Source organism: Lethenteron reissneri, chromosome 44 (genome assembly GCF_015708825.2).
Source record: "Lethenteron reissneri isolate LAM-NWPU_2019-01 chromosome 44, ASM1570882v1, whole genome shotgun sequence".
Lineage (NCBI taxonomy): Eukaryota > Metazoa > Chordata > Hyperoartia > Petromyzontiformes > Petromyzontidae > Lethenteron > Lethenteron reissneri.
Genome location: NC_083822.1, coordinates 11,621,100 through 11,640,274, shown reverse-complemented (window position 1 = coordinate 11,640,274; position 19,175 = coordinate 11,621,100). Strand labels below are relative to the sequence as shown.

Below are 19,175 nucleotides of genomic sequence, written 5' to 3'. Positions count from 1 at the left end.
GGGGGGGGGGGGGGGGGGGAATCCAAGCGCGGTGCATGGATGGGCGACACTTACGGTCGGCGTGGAAATTAATGAACTTGTGCTGGTTTTGGCAGGAGCTGGAGAGGCTGGAAGTTGAGCGAATTGAGCAGATAGAGCAACACCTTAACCGCTACACACAGCTACGCCACGAGACGGACGTGTTCAACCAAAGCGTAAGTAGCTCTGGAACCGCTCACCAGACCAGGGTGGCAAAATAAAGTCAACAAAATGCATTCAATAATATTGCCCTAAAGTAGAAATGTTATGTAATAGGGGCGTTTGCTCACGGTTCATCTTCAGAGCAGAACACAGTGGCAGCGTGACATTTAAACATAACAGAGTATAGAAAAGACCCAGTGCATTTTGACTCGTGCAATTCTATAGTAAGCTGACAAGTAGCTCTGGAACCGCTTACCAGACCACGGTGGCAAAATAAAGTCAACAAAATGCATTCAATAATATTGCCCTAAAGTAGAAATGTTATGTAATAGGGGAGTTTGCTCACGGTTCATCTTCAGAGCAGAACACAGTGGAAGCGTGACATTTAAACATAACAGAGTATAGAAAATACCCAGTGCATTTTGACTCGTGCAATTCTATAGTAAGCTGACAAGTGATATATTTCCTCTCATTAGCCATGCCTTGCACTGACATTTTAGAATTCATGGGAAATCTTTCTTTTATTTTCTAGCAAACACTGCCTTGAATTAGACTCTGCATGGCGCACAAAATTACAGCTCAGTATGCGATGAAATATGGTCTACTGCAAACACAACGCCATAAACATGATCCGTCTTATAGTACACCGTGCCAATCTTTTTAAATAAGATATGATTGTTTTACATCTGTATACCCAGTCGGCAATTATAGGATTTATAAACAGTGTGCTATTTTGTTCCATGAGCCATTGGTTAAAAAAAAAATATTCGTTTTGATGCTAAGTATTATTCCACTCAATATTGTACCACATGCCATGCATCAATAGTTGCACAGTATTATAATGGAGATTTTTGTTGTTGTAATAACTCGTTACCAAAGCACAAAAATCCCGTTGCTTCTTTTTATACGGTTCTGGAGGGGAAATACGCATCTTTGATGTTTCGTTGGCAGTTCATAGGGCCTTGGCAAACTCTGTAAAATATATGAGTGCACAAGACGTACTGGTGGGTGGGGGTGGTAGAGGAAGAGAGAGAGAGTGAGCGAGAAAGGTTCGTCTAAGTTTGCTTTCAAATTCCAGTGAACATCGAATATGTAGCCAGTCTGTGCTATTTCGTTATTGCCCTTCAAGGGACCAGCGTCTGTCATAAGTAGCCAAATTGTGGTTTGTACGTATGATGTTTGGCACGCAGATGCTCGGTGTTTTGCTTGACCGTCTGTTGCTGCAATCCAATTTTTTCATGAAACAGTATAAATTTTCATGATATGAAGATTGTCGTGATAGTAGTTTTCCAATACCTTTGTAATTTGCCTTGCTTTTGTATAGTGTTTTGTACTACTTTGTCAAAAAGTAATATATTTTTGACAAATAACGATTATCACAATCGTGGATCTTGTATTGTACGATATATCATAGTATCGGCCGTATCGCAGTAAAGTACCCTTGTATCTATAGGTTGCTGCTTATGCCTCCAAGGGTCTTCCGTATCGATTCTATAATATGTAATAGGTAAAACACTGGGCAGATGGCCTCTCAAGCGAACTGCTGAGGAAGAGTAGCATAGGTGTGCAGACTGCCCTTTGTGACACCATTACAACCGTCTGGCCCACAGGGTGGGTTCTGCCAGATTGTAAGCATGGCCTGGTGGTCCCCATTTTTTTTTAAAGGAGGACCGCACTGTTTGGCTGGACAATGGGAGCTAAAATAGGCGTGACACAGGCTCGATAGAGAAGAGATGGGCTGATGTGGAGATGATTGGACTTGCTGATGACTGCAAGATCGGTTGGAGGCAGTCGCCCTCCAACAACAGCGAAGGGTGGAGAAGCGACGCTCACAACAATGAGCGGCGCGCCGGGCAGCTAAAGTGCAGCAGTAGGGAGCACAGGTGGTACAACTGCCGGTCAACCCATGGCACCTGGGTTTGTGCCTTGACCTGCAAGCGAGCCTTAGACACTTCACTTGGCCTCAAAGTGCACCTAGCCCGGCACAAACGCCATGGTGATGTCACCGCCGGCCGTTGTTAATGCGTGTCGAGATAGCTGCGTGGAGACGGCTGCAACACTCGTCTGGAATAAGTGCCCGTCCTCGCACGAGCCGCCCTTTGCCACGGATGCAAGGCAGCGGCAGCAATCTCGCGTCACCTGGTCGTGTGTTTGCGCTTGGGTTGTTTCTTTTCAGACGATGGAGGCTGTAAACCAGTCGCTGCAGAAGGTGGACCCAAACAGAGACCGTGAGCTCTGGGTGAAGGACACCCGGACGGGCAGCATTCGCCCAGTCGACATGGACTTGTGAAATAAGGCGCTGTCGACACGGTTCTGATTAATTTTTTTAAACGAAGTTGACTAATATAAAATGGAAAGAATTGGATGGCGGTGGAACATGACGTGCAATGGTTATGAGGCACATTGTTGGAAAGTGCCTTTGAGGAAAGCCTGTACATTACACCCGTTTCTAGATACTGTTAAAGTGTTAAGTATTAGTCAATGTTATGCTTCGGTGGTGATTTACAAACTTACTTTCTGAACAATAGCAGGTATGAGTTGCTGTGTTCATCTAGCAATGAACTCCAAACTACCACATTCTGTAGATAATGTACTCATAATGTGCTGTTAAATATTATATAATTGTCTTTTAAAGTAGCAATGTGTTTACATGGGTCTTTTTCCTGCAACTGTGAGTATTGTTTTTAAAATGCCTTTATTGTTTGACGGTTTGTGATGCAACTTTCAAAATAAATACTAGTTCTTTATATCAAGTAGGTGATAATATTGTTCAAAAGTGATGTTGCATTAATAGATAATACATTCCTAAATGATGGCTTTGCACTGTCTTGTTTCTGTAATTAAAAACTTTTTTTACGATGTCGAAAGCGTTTAAGAAAGTGGCAAGTGCAAAATATACCTTGTGAACATTTACATTATTTTGTGCAGTTCTTGTTGGATTGCTTGAGGTTGGCATGTCCATCATTTATGCTTTGAAACCACCGATTGAATGAATTATTTAGTTGTGTGTGTTTAAGGAGTGGCAGGCAGATAATGTTATGGATTGACCTGTTCCTGACAACTGTCTGTTGCAGAGGATGGAGTTGTGTGTGTATATATCATCTTTAAACAAGGTATATCCGTCTGAAACATTTTTCCGTTGACCATGAAGGTGGTATGTCATTGTGAGAAGCTAAATGCTGATTTGTCGCTCGTTGTGCAGCCAGGCTCATGTTTAAGGGTGGCGGCTGCCTCAGTGCGGTTCAGGGTTCATTTTTATTACTGCGGCGCAAAGCAAAGTTTGCAACAATGTATGATAATGCAAACATACGCATACGCTTAAGTAGAGTTTAGACTACCAGCGTACCCCATTCACTCCATATAAGGGAAGATAAAAACCAAACACATGCCAATATTGCATTGAAAATAAGTCAACAGTATAGCAACAATTGCCAACCACGATCTGACAAAGCAGGAGATATAAACCTTGTGAGCAATATAAAAAAGAATCGCTGCATTTGCCACCAAAAAAGGAAAACTGAACAAGTCAAAAAGCAATTTAGCATTTGGGAAATCTTTAACAATAAAATGGTTTACAAGCTCCCCCCCTCCCAACTTTCTGTGTCAACAGCCGTTATCGAGACTTTTAAGAGCACAAAGACACCCAACTGAAGACTGACAACACACAGCACTGGCTGACTGTGGTAACACAGCCCTGGCTGATGATTGTGGCAACACACAGCCCTGGCTGAAGACTGTTGCAACACACAGCCCTGACTGAAGACGGTGGCAACACACAGCCCTGGCTGACGACTGTTGCAACACACAGCCCTGGCTGAAGACTTGCAACACACAGCCCTGGCTGAAGACTGTTGCAACACACAGCCCTGACTGACGACTGTTGCAACACACAGCCCTGACTGAAGACGGTGGCAACACACAGCCCTGACTGAAGACGGTGGCAACACACAGTCCTGCGCCAGCAACCACACCGAAAAGTAGAAAAGAACTCGGACAACTTTGGAACGGAAGAGAAAAGAAACATTGCGAAACGTTCGCCGAAGCGGAGAAATAAACATCCCCAAATCGTTGAGCAACATCTTGCACAATCTCAAAGCAGGCAGAATCTAGATGGACAAACCCGCAAAAACATTAGTCATTCGCATTTAATACCGTGCAATATTAAAGAATGATTAGTTTGACCTCGGTAGATAAAACTACATACACAATTGGTAGTACAGTGATGTATGAGGAATATATGGTATTGGTTAATTCCCTTTAAATCTCGTGGCATTAGTGATGCACATCCCAGGTGTTTTCCAGCATCTGGGGTGTTGTTATTTTGAATTAATCTGTTACGTGACATGGATTTTTTTTTTTATCTTTCACATAACCACAACACTGGTATCTAATTAGACTTCAAGAATGGATGACACCTTTTGGCGCTTTAAAGGCATTGAATAAATAAAATAGCTACAACTGGGAGCGTGGCGATGTATACATGCGAGGCGTGGACAAAATGAAAGGAAGACATGAAGAGATTTGCAAGGTTTTGAAATATGGATATGCAGGAAAGTTGTAAAAATGGAAGGACAAATAAACATGTCCTGCATCAGGTGGGAGAAGAACACGGAATCATTCCATTTGGAAGAAGGAAATCAGGATTGGGCATTAAAGTGAGAGGGATTTGCTTGCTGCGAAGGAGGCGATGGGAGGAAAAGAGAATGGCAGTGCTCAAGTGACGTTCAACAAAGGATGCGTAGACAAGATTGAGCAACGCGGAGGAGAGAAATTGGGCCTCGGATCTGTCTCCGGCCAGATCACTCGATCTGCCTGGTCAGGGTGATGGGGGTACAGGCCCTGGGTCGTACCTGAGCAGCGGCTCACGCCATGCAGCAACAAGGCCACGTGGTTGCACGCAGGTGCCAACACGGTGCGATGGAGAGAGTTCTGAAGGGAAAAGGAGGACTCGTGGCAAAGAGAGATTGACAATTTGTTTTCACGATTCTAATGCAACATTTGACCCAACAAGATGCACGCTTTCACTACGAGGTTATTTAAAAAAATTAAGATAAACCGTACAATAAATACGCGCAAAGTATACTCAAGGTGAGAGGTTATCGCCAAGCAGGCGAGAGAACATTTTTGTTGACAACATCGGACATAAGATAGGAAACCTTAAAAACTATCATTTAAAATAGCTTGTTTACATCATCTTCCAAACATAGCAGTTTGAAATTTTAAACAACACAAAATTGCACAAATACCGATTAAGTGATAATTATAAGCCGAAACGCCATGTAAACATTGGGAAACATTAACGACTGCGGCTATGATTAAAGTTGTTGACAGCAGTATTTTGACCAGCAGCGATCATTTGCACACACGTGCAACAATTTTGTCTGGCAGATGCACTGCAGTAATGAGCACAGTTAATGTGCGGTTTACATTCTAGCAAAAAGTATTTAACGGCATTTGCAGGAAGATTGCAAAGTTTCCAATCAATTTTTTTTTAAATACAGCTGCACTCAACTGTACATCCTTGTGCTCAATGCACTATTTGTAGCGAACTGGCAGCAAGCAAAGAGAAATTATAATTACATTACAAACAATATGCAATTTACAAAGTGCACAGTAGTGCACGGACATAATTGAATGTGACTCCTCAAAAGCCAGATGAAATTGTCTGTTCTAAGTCGGTGTAGATTACATTCTGCGAATGTGCAGCGGGATGGCGTTCCGCACGGAGAATGCTGCCACGGACTTTTAGCTCCGATTAGTTCCACTTTCTTGGGCCATCAAAACATCCAAGAGCCCTGACATTTCTTTCTCACGCGACTTCTGGCATGAGGATCTCTGCTAGAGCCCCCCGCTAGAGATGGTTTTGTTGACCTGCTCTTCCACGATGGCCAGGAGGTCTTGGAACCAAGGGTGGCACAGTCGGGTTTTTTTACAATCAGGTTTAATTGTCTTTTTATATTAAACCCGATCATCTGAGATTGGGAGAAATCCGGTTTAATTGGTTCTAATTGCAGAACCGCACTTCTCAACGATGGGCTTCATCCATTCCAAGCGAAGGAACTCACTGGCAGTGCCCACGATTGTGGAGAAGAAGCTCGTGTTCATCACGACCAACCTGCCCGCCGCATTCTACGACGACCCCGTGCCCGATGGCCCCCCCGAGTACGATAGCAGCACCGACGAGGAAGCAGCCAAAGCCTTGGATCAGAGTTTCGTATTCATTAAACCAGGTTTTAATTCCACGAAATCGGGTTTAATTGTATTAAAGAAAAAACCCGATGCCTGCCGCTGGAAAAATCGGGTTTTTTTCCACCCATGCCTGGAACAGGTTAGGATGGAGTACCCTCCACACTCTATCCCACCGCACCTCACCTGCTGCCGATAGAGACCGGACACAACGAGGTGCCCTCACCCATTTATACCGCGGGGTGGACCCAAGGCGGTTCAAGGCGCGTGCCCATAATTATTGTTTCAAGTGCCACAGACCAAATGTCCCCTGGCGTCCACGTGCGCATTCAATAACATGTGCGGCGCTCAACAAAAACAACCACATCAATCACGCTGACTTAGGAATACTCCGATGATCGCATCGCCACAGCAGCTGGCCAAGGGTCGGCGCGTGCTTTTAGATGCACACAGCCACGAGCAGTCATTGGGTAGACTTCAGGTTGTTGCGTGCACGTGAATCCCTGCGTTGGTCATGTTCATCGTTTGCGCCATGAAATATAACATATACATCATTCAACAAAAAGTACGGGCTGCACAAGCGCCAGAAAAACACCACAATAAACGTGTACATGGTTTGCAATGCGTAGCACGAAACGAATTCGAGTTATTATGAAACTTGTTTTTTTGTGCTAGCAGGGCACCGTCGTTTCGAGGAATTGCTCTTACCAAAAACATTTGATAAACCACGAGTGATTAGCACACTATGCTATGAACCTGTAGATCGGAGTTCAATTTCCAGCCAGGGATAACGTATCTGGATTGGTCCTGGGGCCCACTCTTCAACAACACTGAACAGGGTGGTGACACTTGGTCAAGCGACACCATAGATTGGTACAGGTCGGTAGGGCTTTCATTCAGCAGTGGATGTACAAAGAGATGTGTTTTTTAAAACTAGTATTTGGTTCGCAAATGTGACATGTATCTGCTTAACAAACATATGTCTGGAAGGCCAATAGTGCAAAAGTCTAAATAATCATGCAATATATTAATTTATATGGTCATACAGAACGAAGATTTGTTTTTATTTCTTAGACGGTAGTGACACGGCTATGGGACATTTCAAATTAAGAAGAATATGTTCTGTGATGTAAGGAACAAGTGGCCATCAAACACAAAACCACCCTAACAGACTGTTGTAAGATAGTCGAATGTTGATCTATAAAGCGCATCAAGTGCTCGTGATCCGTGTCACATTGTAAAACGCTCTCACCATCCATGATCTATCCATGCTGGATGACGGCCTTCCCAAGAAGTTTCCATCTCATGATATTGCGTTGCAACAGCCCATCGAGCTCCTGCACACACGCTGATAGATTTCCTCGCTCCATCTCCACGGTGCAGTCTGCTCAGGCGGATTCTCTCCTTTGGCTCCCACTCCGTCATTAGTCTCGACACCAACCACCGTCCCTTCTAGCGATGCCTTTTGCTCCAAGCCCATAAGCCACTCTAACTTTCTTCCCGTAACTATCAAAATGATGCCTATAGCTTGCGTGAGATCTCTGATCCGTGTGGGTCTTGGCTTGGTTCGTTTCTTAGTGTAAAACTCCACGCATATATCTATCTATTCAATAATTAAATTGCTGTATTGTAGGAATTACAATCGTGTAGAAAAGTACACACTTTGGGTTATTTGTTTAACCAACTTCACCACTGCCCGCAGCTTTGTTTATCTTCAACATACAGTAGCTGTTATCAAAGCAAATGGCATTACATCCGGCCTATGCCGATGTTAATCTTCAACTACATTGGAGTACACGTATAACATATGAAATGCAATGGTAATCCTTGAAGTAAATTATACACTCGAGGACTAAACAAAGATCGCTTTCCTTCCTACTCACATATTCAATGTTTAACGCTGGAGTTTAACTTTAATATTCGCATACAAATGCGTTTTAACGCGTGGTTACTCTTTAATTGGGAATATTGGTACGCAAACTGCGTAACAGTTAAAGGTTATCATAAAAGCTAAAACCAACACGACCAATTCCTGCCCAAAACCACAGAAGATATAATTTTTACTAAAGCTCTTACGTTTTGCCTCGACATCCCCAAACAACGATTTTACACCACTATATCGCTTCCATCAATAGGTATATCAGATACAGTAATTCGCATTGCAAACACAAACATTTACATAGTTTTGTTTGGTATGGATATTCAACATGCTGCCAAAACTCTCTTCTGTATAACAAAAATAAGCATTCGTCAATAAGTGTTCTTGGAAAAAAAAGCATATTATTGCGACGTTTTGGACAATGGCCCTTCATAGCACAACGTTTCACAAACATTACAGTACACTTAGATTATGTGATTGTACTTACAACGTTGGTCACGGACCAAATCGCCCTGCGTGTGCCTGACCTTGTGAAACCTTTTAAATTAACAGCGATGGAACCGCGCTTTCAGATGCGCCACTGGGAGCGATGCACTTTTAAACCATCAAGATTGAAAGCACATTTTTTTAGAACTACTTTTTGTGTTTACTTGGTTGTCCTTCCCCGCACCTCCGATTAGCATGGTTGGCTACGTACGGTGCGAATAAAGTTCAGCTGTACTGTGTAGCTATATGTTAACTTATATATTCCAAAGAAAACCTAATTCCATTATTGTACTGATGAGTTGGGATATTATTACAGTACTGCATTCATACGTTATAAAAAGTAACTTTGGGACAGACAATGCAGAAGTATGTTGATGTTTACCAGTGTAGTCAGAGTTAAAACAATGTAAGCCCCGCTGGCTTACGTAAAATCTAAGTTATCTTGAGAATGTGCCACTCACATTACATTAGCCACGCCTGACGCAGGCACTTGTAAACCTGACCAACGAGATTTGACGAAGCACATTTGCAAGCATTGTACTGCACGCAAACTAAAACATGGGAAATAACCCCATCGTTTACGCACATCTCAGTTTAACTGCTATACATTGAAAATTATTAACAATCCAACGATGTCTGTTCCTGACAAGGTATGCACATTTTCAGGGCATACGATCAATCTGAAACAAATGTCCACAATGATAAATCTAACTTTCTGTCTGGCTGTAAGGGATGTTACTAGCCAAGCCCCCCGGTCGTTAGCACACTTGCCTGTCCAAAATTAATCATATTTTCATTGCAACTGCCTTCATGCAATGTTCTTTCCTTATTTATTACAGCCATTCGTCAATCTACTGCTGGGTAAAAGGGGTTGTTTGTGCATACGTCAGCACACTTGGTCAGTGTGGGTTGGTGATCAATTGATATCACACACACCACTCATGTTAACCGTAGCCCAGCTATGAACTCAAGTTCTCTATGGTGGTAAACAATCATCGCAGTTTACATTGTTCAATTAGTGGTTATTTTTAAATTTGACTGTGGCTAGTGCACGTGCTTGTCACAAATAAAATGAGATCAACTCTTGCAACCTTTGCATGTGGCTAACTGTGGATGTATAATCATGACATTGTGTATCATCAAAGTGCCTATTGGTGGTGGTAGAGTGGCCACGTATGGTAACCCCGAAAGCAAAAAGGAACCTGTCAAAAAGTTAAACATACCGTACTCATTTTTTAAGCCGACTTTAGACAGGCTTACTGTTCACACTATTTTCCTTTCATCGTGTCATTGTTTTGACAATTCATTTTAAATGTCTTACGATCGGCATATTATCCCAAGGATTTCGGTTTATACCGAGAGTTAAACTCAAATAACCTCTTCCCAAGCTGACACCGCCGTCCCACGTGGTTTGGGGCTGCCCTGTCGACTCAAGAGAACGCCTGAGAATCGGCAAAACAATAGCGCCAACTGTATTCGGTCTAAGAGAGGAAGTCACGAACGGATTGTCTCACAGCCAATCCCACAACGGAATGGAAATCACATTCTTTGTTGATCAAACAGGGTGTCTAAATTCCCAGGAAAGTAAATGGGCCAAAGATGCAGCCCTGCAATTGCTTTGCTCAAGCCACTGCTGGCAGAAGAGGTCAAGAGTCTGGGAAGAGGAGGGTTGGTACAATACCCACATTTTGCCCCAAAAAACAACACTCGCCGTTCTCCACTAAGTGACGGTGACGTCACCACATCGCCTGTGCCAGGCCAGGTGCACCTTGAGGCCACATGAAATGTCGAATTCCCGCCGACAGGTCACGCCCAGGTGCCATGCGTTGCCTTGCCTGAGATGACCGGCAGATGCACCAGCTGTGCCCCCTCCCCACAGTGCCAACTTGCTGCATGCCCTCTGCCCTCCGTTGTTGCTGGAGGACGACTGCCTCCGACTGCCCAGCAGCAGCAGCAGCGTTCTTCACGAGCCTCCTCCACAGAGGCCGATGTTGACCACCGCTGGTTACCGGTCATCGGCAAGTCCACTCAGCTCCACGCCCTCTCGTACCGCATCAGCTCCATCTCTTCTCCAGCCCGTGCCGTGCCCGTTTAGCAGCCCCTCTACCCGGCCCAACAGAAGCTGCTTGGGCACGCGGTGGCTGGGCACGCTGCGGGCTCCGTGACCCAGCCAACGCAGCCCTGCCCGCCGGAGGCGCTCACTGATGGGAATGTGTCCAGATGATTTGGGTTTTAGTGCCCTCGCCAGAGATTTCGCTGGGTGAGGAGAGTTGCCTTCTGTGGGGGAGCGTTTGTTACCGGTAGGAACCTCCTGGTTACACCAGCCCACAGGGGATTATTGTGTCCGTCCGTCGTGCAGGGAGGGGCTGGGTGGGGGGGGGGCTGCCAACTGGGAGGTCGGGAGTTCAAACCCAGCGTTTTTTTAGTTAATGAAAAGTTTTTTTTGGGGGAAAAAGAACACAATCAACAAGTACCGTTCATTATTTTATGCAAACTAGCACTGCAATTAAAGTTGGGAAATTGAGCATGGCAATTATTTAATAATCAGAGAGAGAGCAGTGTTTCCTTTGACAAAATCACACTGGTCCACTGGCTAATCTGGTTATTTCTGATTGAAAGCGTCCCGCGGTCCCGGGTTCGAACCCCCACAGCGGTATTCGTTTTGCACATTTTTTTATTTTGCAATTGCGTCATGGCGTCATGACGTCATCGCGTATACTCGTCACGCGATGACGTCACAAGGCGCCGCTGTCACGGCCTCGTGGTGTCGTCGGTGCACTAGAGATTATGTTGCGTCAACACATTCAGCCGAACATTAAAGACAAATAAACATGCCGGTATTGTGAGTGATGCAGGTGAACCTACAGAAGTGAGGGAAGGGCAAGACATGAAATGAAGGGACAATGAGATGCTGAGAGAAGATATCGAGGTGACACAGGAGGAGACGAGAGAGCAGACATTTTTTGCATTCAATACAAACATTACCGCTAGGGGGCGCTCTTTCGTTGTGAGCCTCAATCAAAGCCTAATTTTACTGCAAGTAAAGGACTCCACCGAGGTTTCGACGTTTAAGCTGCAGTACCAGCAGTTTACCGCAAAATCACAACGATATCAAGCGCAAGCGATTGAAAAAGTGCAACGAAACTGGAAAACGGCACTAAAACTAAAATTTTTACGTCAAAATGTGCTTTTAAGAGCTAATTCAACAATAAAAAACAATCGTTGTGGGTAAAAACAGACTAAAACGAATGACAGAAAAACAAATGCAAATAGAGTACATGGGCAAAACAACATTTATATCGGCTAATAATGAAAACGATTTATTTATGATAAAAACATTTTTTAGCAAAACCTTTATACACAACAATTATAGAGAGCACGTTGAAATGTGACTGGAATGTCAAAATGTTATAAAGTAGTAAGTACCCACAGTGCTCACGTCCTGTATTTTAAACAATCTAAACTCGGGCTGTTGGCGAACAACTCCCATTGGATGGTGTGGCCCACACGCGCTGTGGCAGACAAGGTGAAGCTCAGAGGAACGAAAATCAGAAAACTCCAGATGATGGCTCCCCTAGGTGGGAGACGGTGGTGGCCTTCTTGCAGCCGATCTTGTTACGCGTTTTCGTGTCGCCTTAATCACAACAAATTACCGTCATCTGACGAAAAATGGACAGGTCAATGAGAATTTAGATGGGATCAGCGGCGCTAAATGCAGAAAAACGGCCATCGAAAGGGCCACAAACCGAGACCGGACATGGCATTCCTGTGTACCAACTAAACAACGACCGGCGCTGAAAGACCTAAATGTGACTTTGAGGCCAGAAACCTATCAGGGAAAACAACACTGACGTTGCCTTGCAGGACAAACACGTTAAGGGCAGCATGCGGATGGTTAAGTTATAAAATAAATGGTTGTTACATCCTTCGATTTAAAGCTTTCGTGACTGCAGGGATTCATCTTCTTGGTTCTTTCGGTAAAGTAACGTAGAAGGGAAGTAATAAAATAATAAAAATAAAACATAATAAAATAAAATAATACAGTAAAATAATATAATTATTTTATTATGTTTTATTATTATTTTATTACTTCCCTTCTACGTGTCTTTACCGAAAGAACCAAGAAGATGTTACATCCTTGTTGTCATGTACCACCCCGAAAGATGGCCCTCCTTTCGCCAAATTCATCATACCCAAAGTCTACCACCAAAAAGTGACGGCGGACCAAACAATAACTTCCGGCAGTGGATGATGCGATGGTCATCAATGAATGAATACAAGCTCCCGAATAAGGAATGGCCATCACCGACCTCTGCCCAGCAGTCACTTCACCCAGCTACCACCACCACCACACAAATGGATGTTACTCGAAAAATGACGAAGCCACAAAGAAACTCGAGGAATGGTTGTCGCACAAGACGCGCACCTCATTCGGAGGCCCAAACACTGCATTCTCCTCCTTGCTTTGACATTCCCCCTCTAAGACGCTGGTCGTTGCCATCGATCGCATCAGAACACCAACAAGGCCGTTAAAGATCGACAAGATATAAGCGCCAACGTTGGCCATGCAACTCACACGATGGACCACAGCAGTAAACCACTGCCAGTCGACGCGCCTTCAATGGAGCAGGAATAGCAGCCTCACGCGAACTGTAGCCCTGTGGCCACACCAAACCTCGACATTGGCATTTCGCGCCTGTTCAATTATGCGCGTTACCTCCTTGCCAAAGACTTTTATTTGGTAAACTATTAGTCGTGTACTGTACTTCGGCATGTCCTTTAGCTGGAGAAGCCCTATTGTGATTAGCCCTATTGTGATTAGCCTCGTTAGCTGTTTGCAATTTCGCGCAATGGACGATGGGTTAGGAGACGCTGATGGGTCGAGACATCATGCAGGAGCTAGTGGGAATGAGCACCTTCCAGCATATCATGAATACGACACAGTTCTGTGCATGGAAGCCACTTCCGGCAAATTCAAGCAAACTGGAAAATCAGGGTGGGTAATGATGATTGACGGGCAAATAGAACAAACAGGAAACCAGAACATATCTCTGACGATTGTGTTTTTGTCCTCTTCGTTCGGAACATCTGCTTTTGCCGTGGGCAAAGCACCGCGTGATATCCTTGCTGCTTTCCAGCCAGCGCCACGGTTCTATTTGTGTCGTAATAAATTGAGTCGAGCGAGCTGGATCTGAGCCCATTTTTTTCTTCTGAGCAGCCGCGTTCTTATCCGAAGCGCGCCGTGTTTTGTGGTTCAATTTGTCCTGAAGACGTTTGAACAACATGGGAAAAAAAAATAGTCTTACATTCCGTGTGCTCTTCAACCACTCGTCCACCAAGCCTGGTTAAGCTAGTGCGGAGCCTGTAGCATGTTATAAAGGGGCCCTAAATTAACAAAACACAAATATTAAAGCACACAAATGTTTAACTTGCATAGTAAATTATTTTTTCATAAGCTATACAGCCGGATAATATGATAAATCGCTAACCTTAAACACCCAGTCGTTCATAAAAGTTGAAGGCGGTATAGTACTATAGTATTAGAGCAAGTGCAGAATCACTGAACCGGAATTGATGTCTTGAAAGTAGTTAGCGCGGGGCCCTTGAAAATGCGGGGCCCGTAGTTACTACATGTGTAGCTACTTTTACTACGAGAATAATCCGGCACTGCTCTATAGTTTTCAAGTTAGATTCAGTTGAGATATTGCTCCCAAAAAAACTGTTTATCAGCCTGTAACTTCTCACGGCTACGCAAACGCCTGCCACAGTCTCTGTCACTCCGTCCTTACCTTAGTTGGTCTTGTCCAGCCCGTGGCTTACGAACATCTCTGATTTAATCTCGCTTCCATCTCTCGCCGCACGCGTCTTCGCTCGCATCCTTGCTGCTATCTGCCCCGGAGTTGTCCCAAGTGAGAAAACTCGAAAGAGCGAGATACCACCTGGTGGCCTGGAAGGGTGCCTGCATGTTGGTTACACGACGTTTACGAAATGTTGATGTTTTTAAAGGTATTTTGCAACGGTGGCACAGTCGAGTTTTTTTACAATCGGGTTTAATTGTCTTTTTATATTAAACCCGATCATCTGAGATTGGGAGAAATCCGGTTTAATTGGTTCTAATTGCAGAACCGCACTTCTCAACGATGGGCTTCATCCATTCCAAGCTAAGGAACTCACTGGCGCCCACGATTGTGGAGGAGAAGCTCGTGTTCATCACGACCAACCTGCCCGCCGCATTCTACGACTACCCCGTGCCCGACGCCCCCGAGTACGATAGCAGCACCGACGAGGAAGCAGCCTAAGCCTTGGATCAGAGTTTCGTATTCATTAAACCAGGTTTTAATTCCCCGAAATCGGGTTTAATTGTATTAATGAAAAAACCCGATGCCTGCCGCTGGAAAAATCGGGTTTTTTCCACCCATGGTATTTTGGTCCCAAGGACATGATGATGCAGAACCATTAAATATGATTGAGACAGTGTTTGGTATTAAGTTATGCACTGCCTGGGACTGATTTTGTATCTGTTTTCACATTGACAATCGTGTTTTTTTCACTCGTGGAGAATTTGGCCCAATATAAATACGCATGTGACCACTGCATTTAGCTTAATAGTGTGCAGACATTTCGAAGCTCTAACTTAACTGTTGAGTTATCAGTGTAACAACGCAGATGTCCTGTTAATCTATTATTCATATGGACCCGTATGTGCAATACGCATACATTATGGTGCTTTGCATAAAAAACGACAGTGCACTCAAGCAAGTATGTTCTCTTGTTTATTTTGTCACCTCTGATTAATATTGGTAACATTGCATAGAAGCTATTTTGTATTTACACACTTATGGGTTACAAGACGACTCTTTAACAGACTCGGTTACATCAGGTGACCGTTGTGAATTGACCAATTACACTTGGTTATACACCCCAAGGTGGCAGTGGAGCAGTTATATTGCAGCAATGGTCAGTTTTCATTTTGGGTGGAGAAACCCCGCCACTATAAATATGTTATTTATTAGAAAACATACGTGTGTGTGTTTGGTTACACAACTAGCACTTTTTAAAATAAACACACAGCGGTTGTTTTATTGCGAGCGTACTGTGTGTCATGCGTTTCGCCCACCTTAGATTACAACATATTACAGGGCGGTTTCTTGGTCGTAAAAAAAAACATAACAAAGCTTGCAGTGTAAATTGTTCCAGAGTGAGTACAATGAACAGTTCAGTTGAAATGAATCGTTGCTCTACAGCTGTTTTAAGGGGGTCTATCTGCAGTGACGCAGTAAAATCTGTATACAGTATAAGCCCACCTAATTCGGTAACATAAACCAGTTCTGATATAACCAGCACGTGCTTACAAGGCAGTGATGATGGCGGGGGAGGGAGAGAAACGGGGAAACTTCTGATAAAAAGACACTGCTTCGGACATAAACAAGCATTGTCGTCACATCCCACTCAATCTTGATTTGAAGCTTTCGTGACTGCAGGAATCCATACTCTTTGGTTCTTTCAGTAAAGTCACGTAGGTAGAAAATTAATAGATCACGACGTGTCTCACCTGATGACGGTTGCGTGTGTTGCGATCGAAACGTCGTGATCTATACATTTTCTACCTACGTGAATTTACCGAAATAACCAAAGAATATCTCACTTATTAATTATTTCACGGAACGCTGTTCGACTGGTCTCAGAGCAGGCATGGCAGTGAACGGCGCCGCCTATCCATGACCATCCTTTATAATTGTGGCCGATGTTTGCTATGATCCTACGAGCAAATTATGGAGCACAAACTCAGCGCGATGGATGTGGCGCGTGCCAAAATAATTCCGGGAGCGTTGTTCAGGGCTGTTCATGCTGAAATGAAGCGCTGTGATGCTCTTTCTATTCTGCTTTTTGTGTCGAGTTTGTTGTCTTTCCCCGCACTTCAGATTAGCACGGTTGGCTACGTACGGCGCGAAAGAAGTTCAACATACATACATAAGCACAGCTTGCCTTTGTCCGCCTTCTACTGCATGGTAGAGAAAACACAACTGCTGGTGCTGTACTGTGGTCACATGTAGTCATCATCCATTGTCGCCAGGGAGCTGGGAGCCCTGGAATTGGAGAGGTGGGGCGAGTTGTAACCCTGCAAAAGAAATGGAAAATTACAAATAAATGACGGGTGTTTTTTTCCTTTATAGGAAATTGTACCGTTTCTGCAGGAACGACGTGGTTTCACTTTGTGCAAGTGGCAGCAACAACAACTCCACGTCACCCGAGAACGGCTTGATTGTCTGCTTTGTTTTTTGCACTGGGCACACATCCTGGTCATACACATGGCTGAGTTAATGCCAGCAGAGCTTAGTCAAAGAGGCACACCTAAATCGTAAAGCAAACCGTGCCCAACTGATAAATAAGTCAACTGTAGCCACACGCAAAGTCAACTATCGCCGACGCGTAGCCAGATTCAAGTTTGAGTGTCACGTGAGCTAACGTGTTTCGAAGGTTATTTATTTTAACATGGATACTGCTTCATAAAGAAATAAACACTTTAGAAGTGGGAAGGAGGTTGGGAGATATGGGCGGTTATGCAAGGCCGCAATTATAATATATATGCTCAAAATGTCCCCCCCAATATATTGCTATAAAATAGATTTCTGTTTATATGATTGTGGTTATGGTTGTACTTTATTAATCCCTAATCTCTGCCATTACCCTAACCCTAATTGAAACAAGAAAAGGTAAAAAAGAAAAAACAGAGAAATGTAATACAATACACTATTAGACATTATTGTAACAAAATAAATAAAAAGTCCACCCTATGTGTTAGTGAATTTTTTAAATATTTTAGGCAGGAAATTATTTTCAAATTTAGATTTTTTTTTCTGGGGGGGGGGGGGGGACCCCCAGACACCCTGGAAGATTTGGTCGCCCCAATGTTGACTCCATGGCTACGGCCTTGCGGTTATGTGTACCGCAGTTATATTTGGACTTTACTAAATCGAATTCCATTACAATGGACGGCCATCCAAAGCTGAGAAATAATGGTAGAGACAGCAGTACACAAACCAGATGTAATAGCTGGACTGGGATAATGATAAGAACTAGGAAATGTGTTGTGTTGGAGGGCCCTAAGCTGTTGACATTGCCTTCGTATTTGAATTCTCAAAAGATGACATTCACAGCGGCTGTAACTCTTGCTTTTATACACACGTACTGGCAGTGCCGGACATTTAACCATTGTTTAAATAGGTTTGCTAAATTACACTCATTGACATTAATTTACTTCGTTTAAAGTTGTGCACGTAAGTAAATGCACCACAGACGCAAAAAAACGAAGCATCGAAGCAAAGCACCGTGTGAACATTTCAAAAAAACAAACCCGGGCCCACACAGAGAAGAGGCTAAAAAAGAACAAGCGGCGTTTGAAAAAGAGAAAAAAGTAGAGTCAAGAATAAAAGGTACCAGAAATGAAGCACGACAAGAGAAGAGACAGCAAGGGGGTGGACATTTAGTCATCGGCATCTTTCCCAGCGTGGTCTACCGAGCTGGAGAAGCCCTTGGCGGCCGAGCCGCGGTTTTTGGTGCGGATCTTGACCAGCGCCGACTCGGCAATGTCGGCTCTCTCCTCCGCCTCGTCGAGCTCGTGGATGGTCTTGCGGTATTTGGACAGGTTCGTGTTGGCCTCTTCCTCCTGCGGACACCGGGTGGTTACGTTCACCTCTCCCCCTACACGCACCCAGTTCTCTCGCGATGCACACGGTCAAATCATTCGTTCGTAGGCTTTGTTTAAAGCCGGATAAGAGTCCAATAGTTTGGGAAACTGGGATGGTGGCGAACTGTTAACTACCTCGCCTGGTATACAGGAGGTCGTGGGTTTTGATCCCGACCCTGACACCTGTATATTTGAAGTTTGCATGTTCTCTCTCCTTGTGGTCGCGTGGATTTTTCTATAGGCCTTGCGGTTTTTACCTCCACATTTAGAATCAACATCATGCATTTAGAGTATTTGGCTGCTATAAATTTCCACATGCTGACAAGCCGCTTCGTCGAGTTATAGTTTGTGATACCACTGGGTGGACAGACAGGGAAATGAGCTATATAGCTCAGTGGGCCTTATCTAGTAAAATAAAAAAAAGTAAAAAATATATTTTTTTACTTGCATGCAATCCAGTGTTGCCGGTTTGATCTCCCAGCGTGGCAGATAAAACGGTGGTGCACATTTCTTAAATCCTCCCTGTCTGTCCACCCAGTGGTATAAATGAGTATTCCACAATGAGTCGGGAGGTTGTGTGTGGGTACTGCCACCTCTTCCAAGATGTCTGGTCAACAGTCGAGGCCCTGTCACCAGCAGTGGCATGAGAAAGGCGATGTTTTAACGCTGCACCTTTTACCGTCATATTTAGTTTCATTAAATACAGTTGAGTGCTTGATTTTGGCAATGACGGAGTGAAATTCCTGCATCTCAGCT

General features: G+C 44.1%; 1 protein-coding gene across 2 annotated transcripts in view; it reads right to left on the bottom strand.

Moving 5' to 3' along the window:
- Positions 1-15,491: 15,491 nt before the first annotated feature.
- Positions 15,492-19,175, bottom strand: part of LOC133353546 (myosin-16-like) — an 82,399-nt gene continuing 78,715 nt past the window's right edge. For both annotated transcript variants that reach the window (XM_061569867.1, XM_061569868.1), the window contains 2 exons: positions 18,249-18,398; positions 15,492-16,850 (listed from right to left, as the gene is read on the bottom strand). In XM_061569867.1, the coding sequence (XP_061425851.1) occupies positions 16,776-16,850; positions 18,249-18,398 (225 nt within the window). In that variant the 3' untranslated portion in view covers positions 15,492-16,775. The remainder of the gene's footprint in view (positions 16,851-18,248; positions 18,399-19,175) is intronic.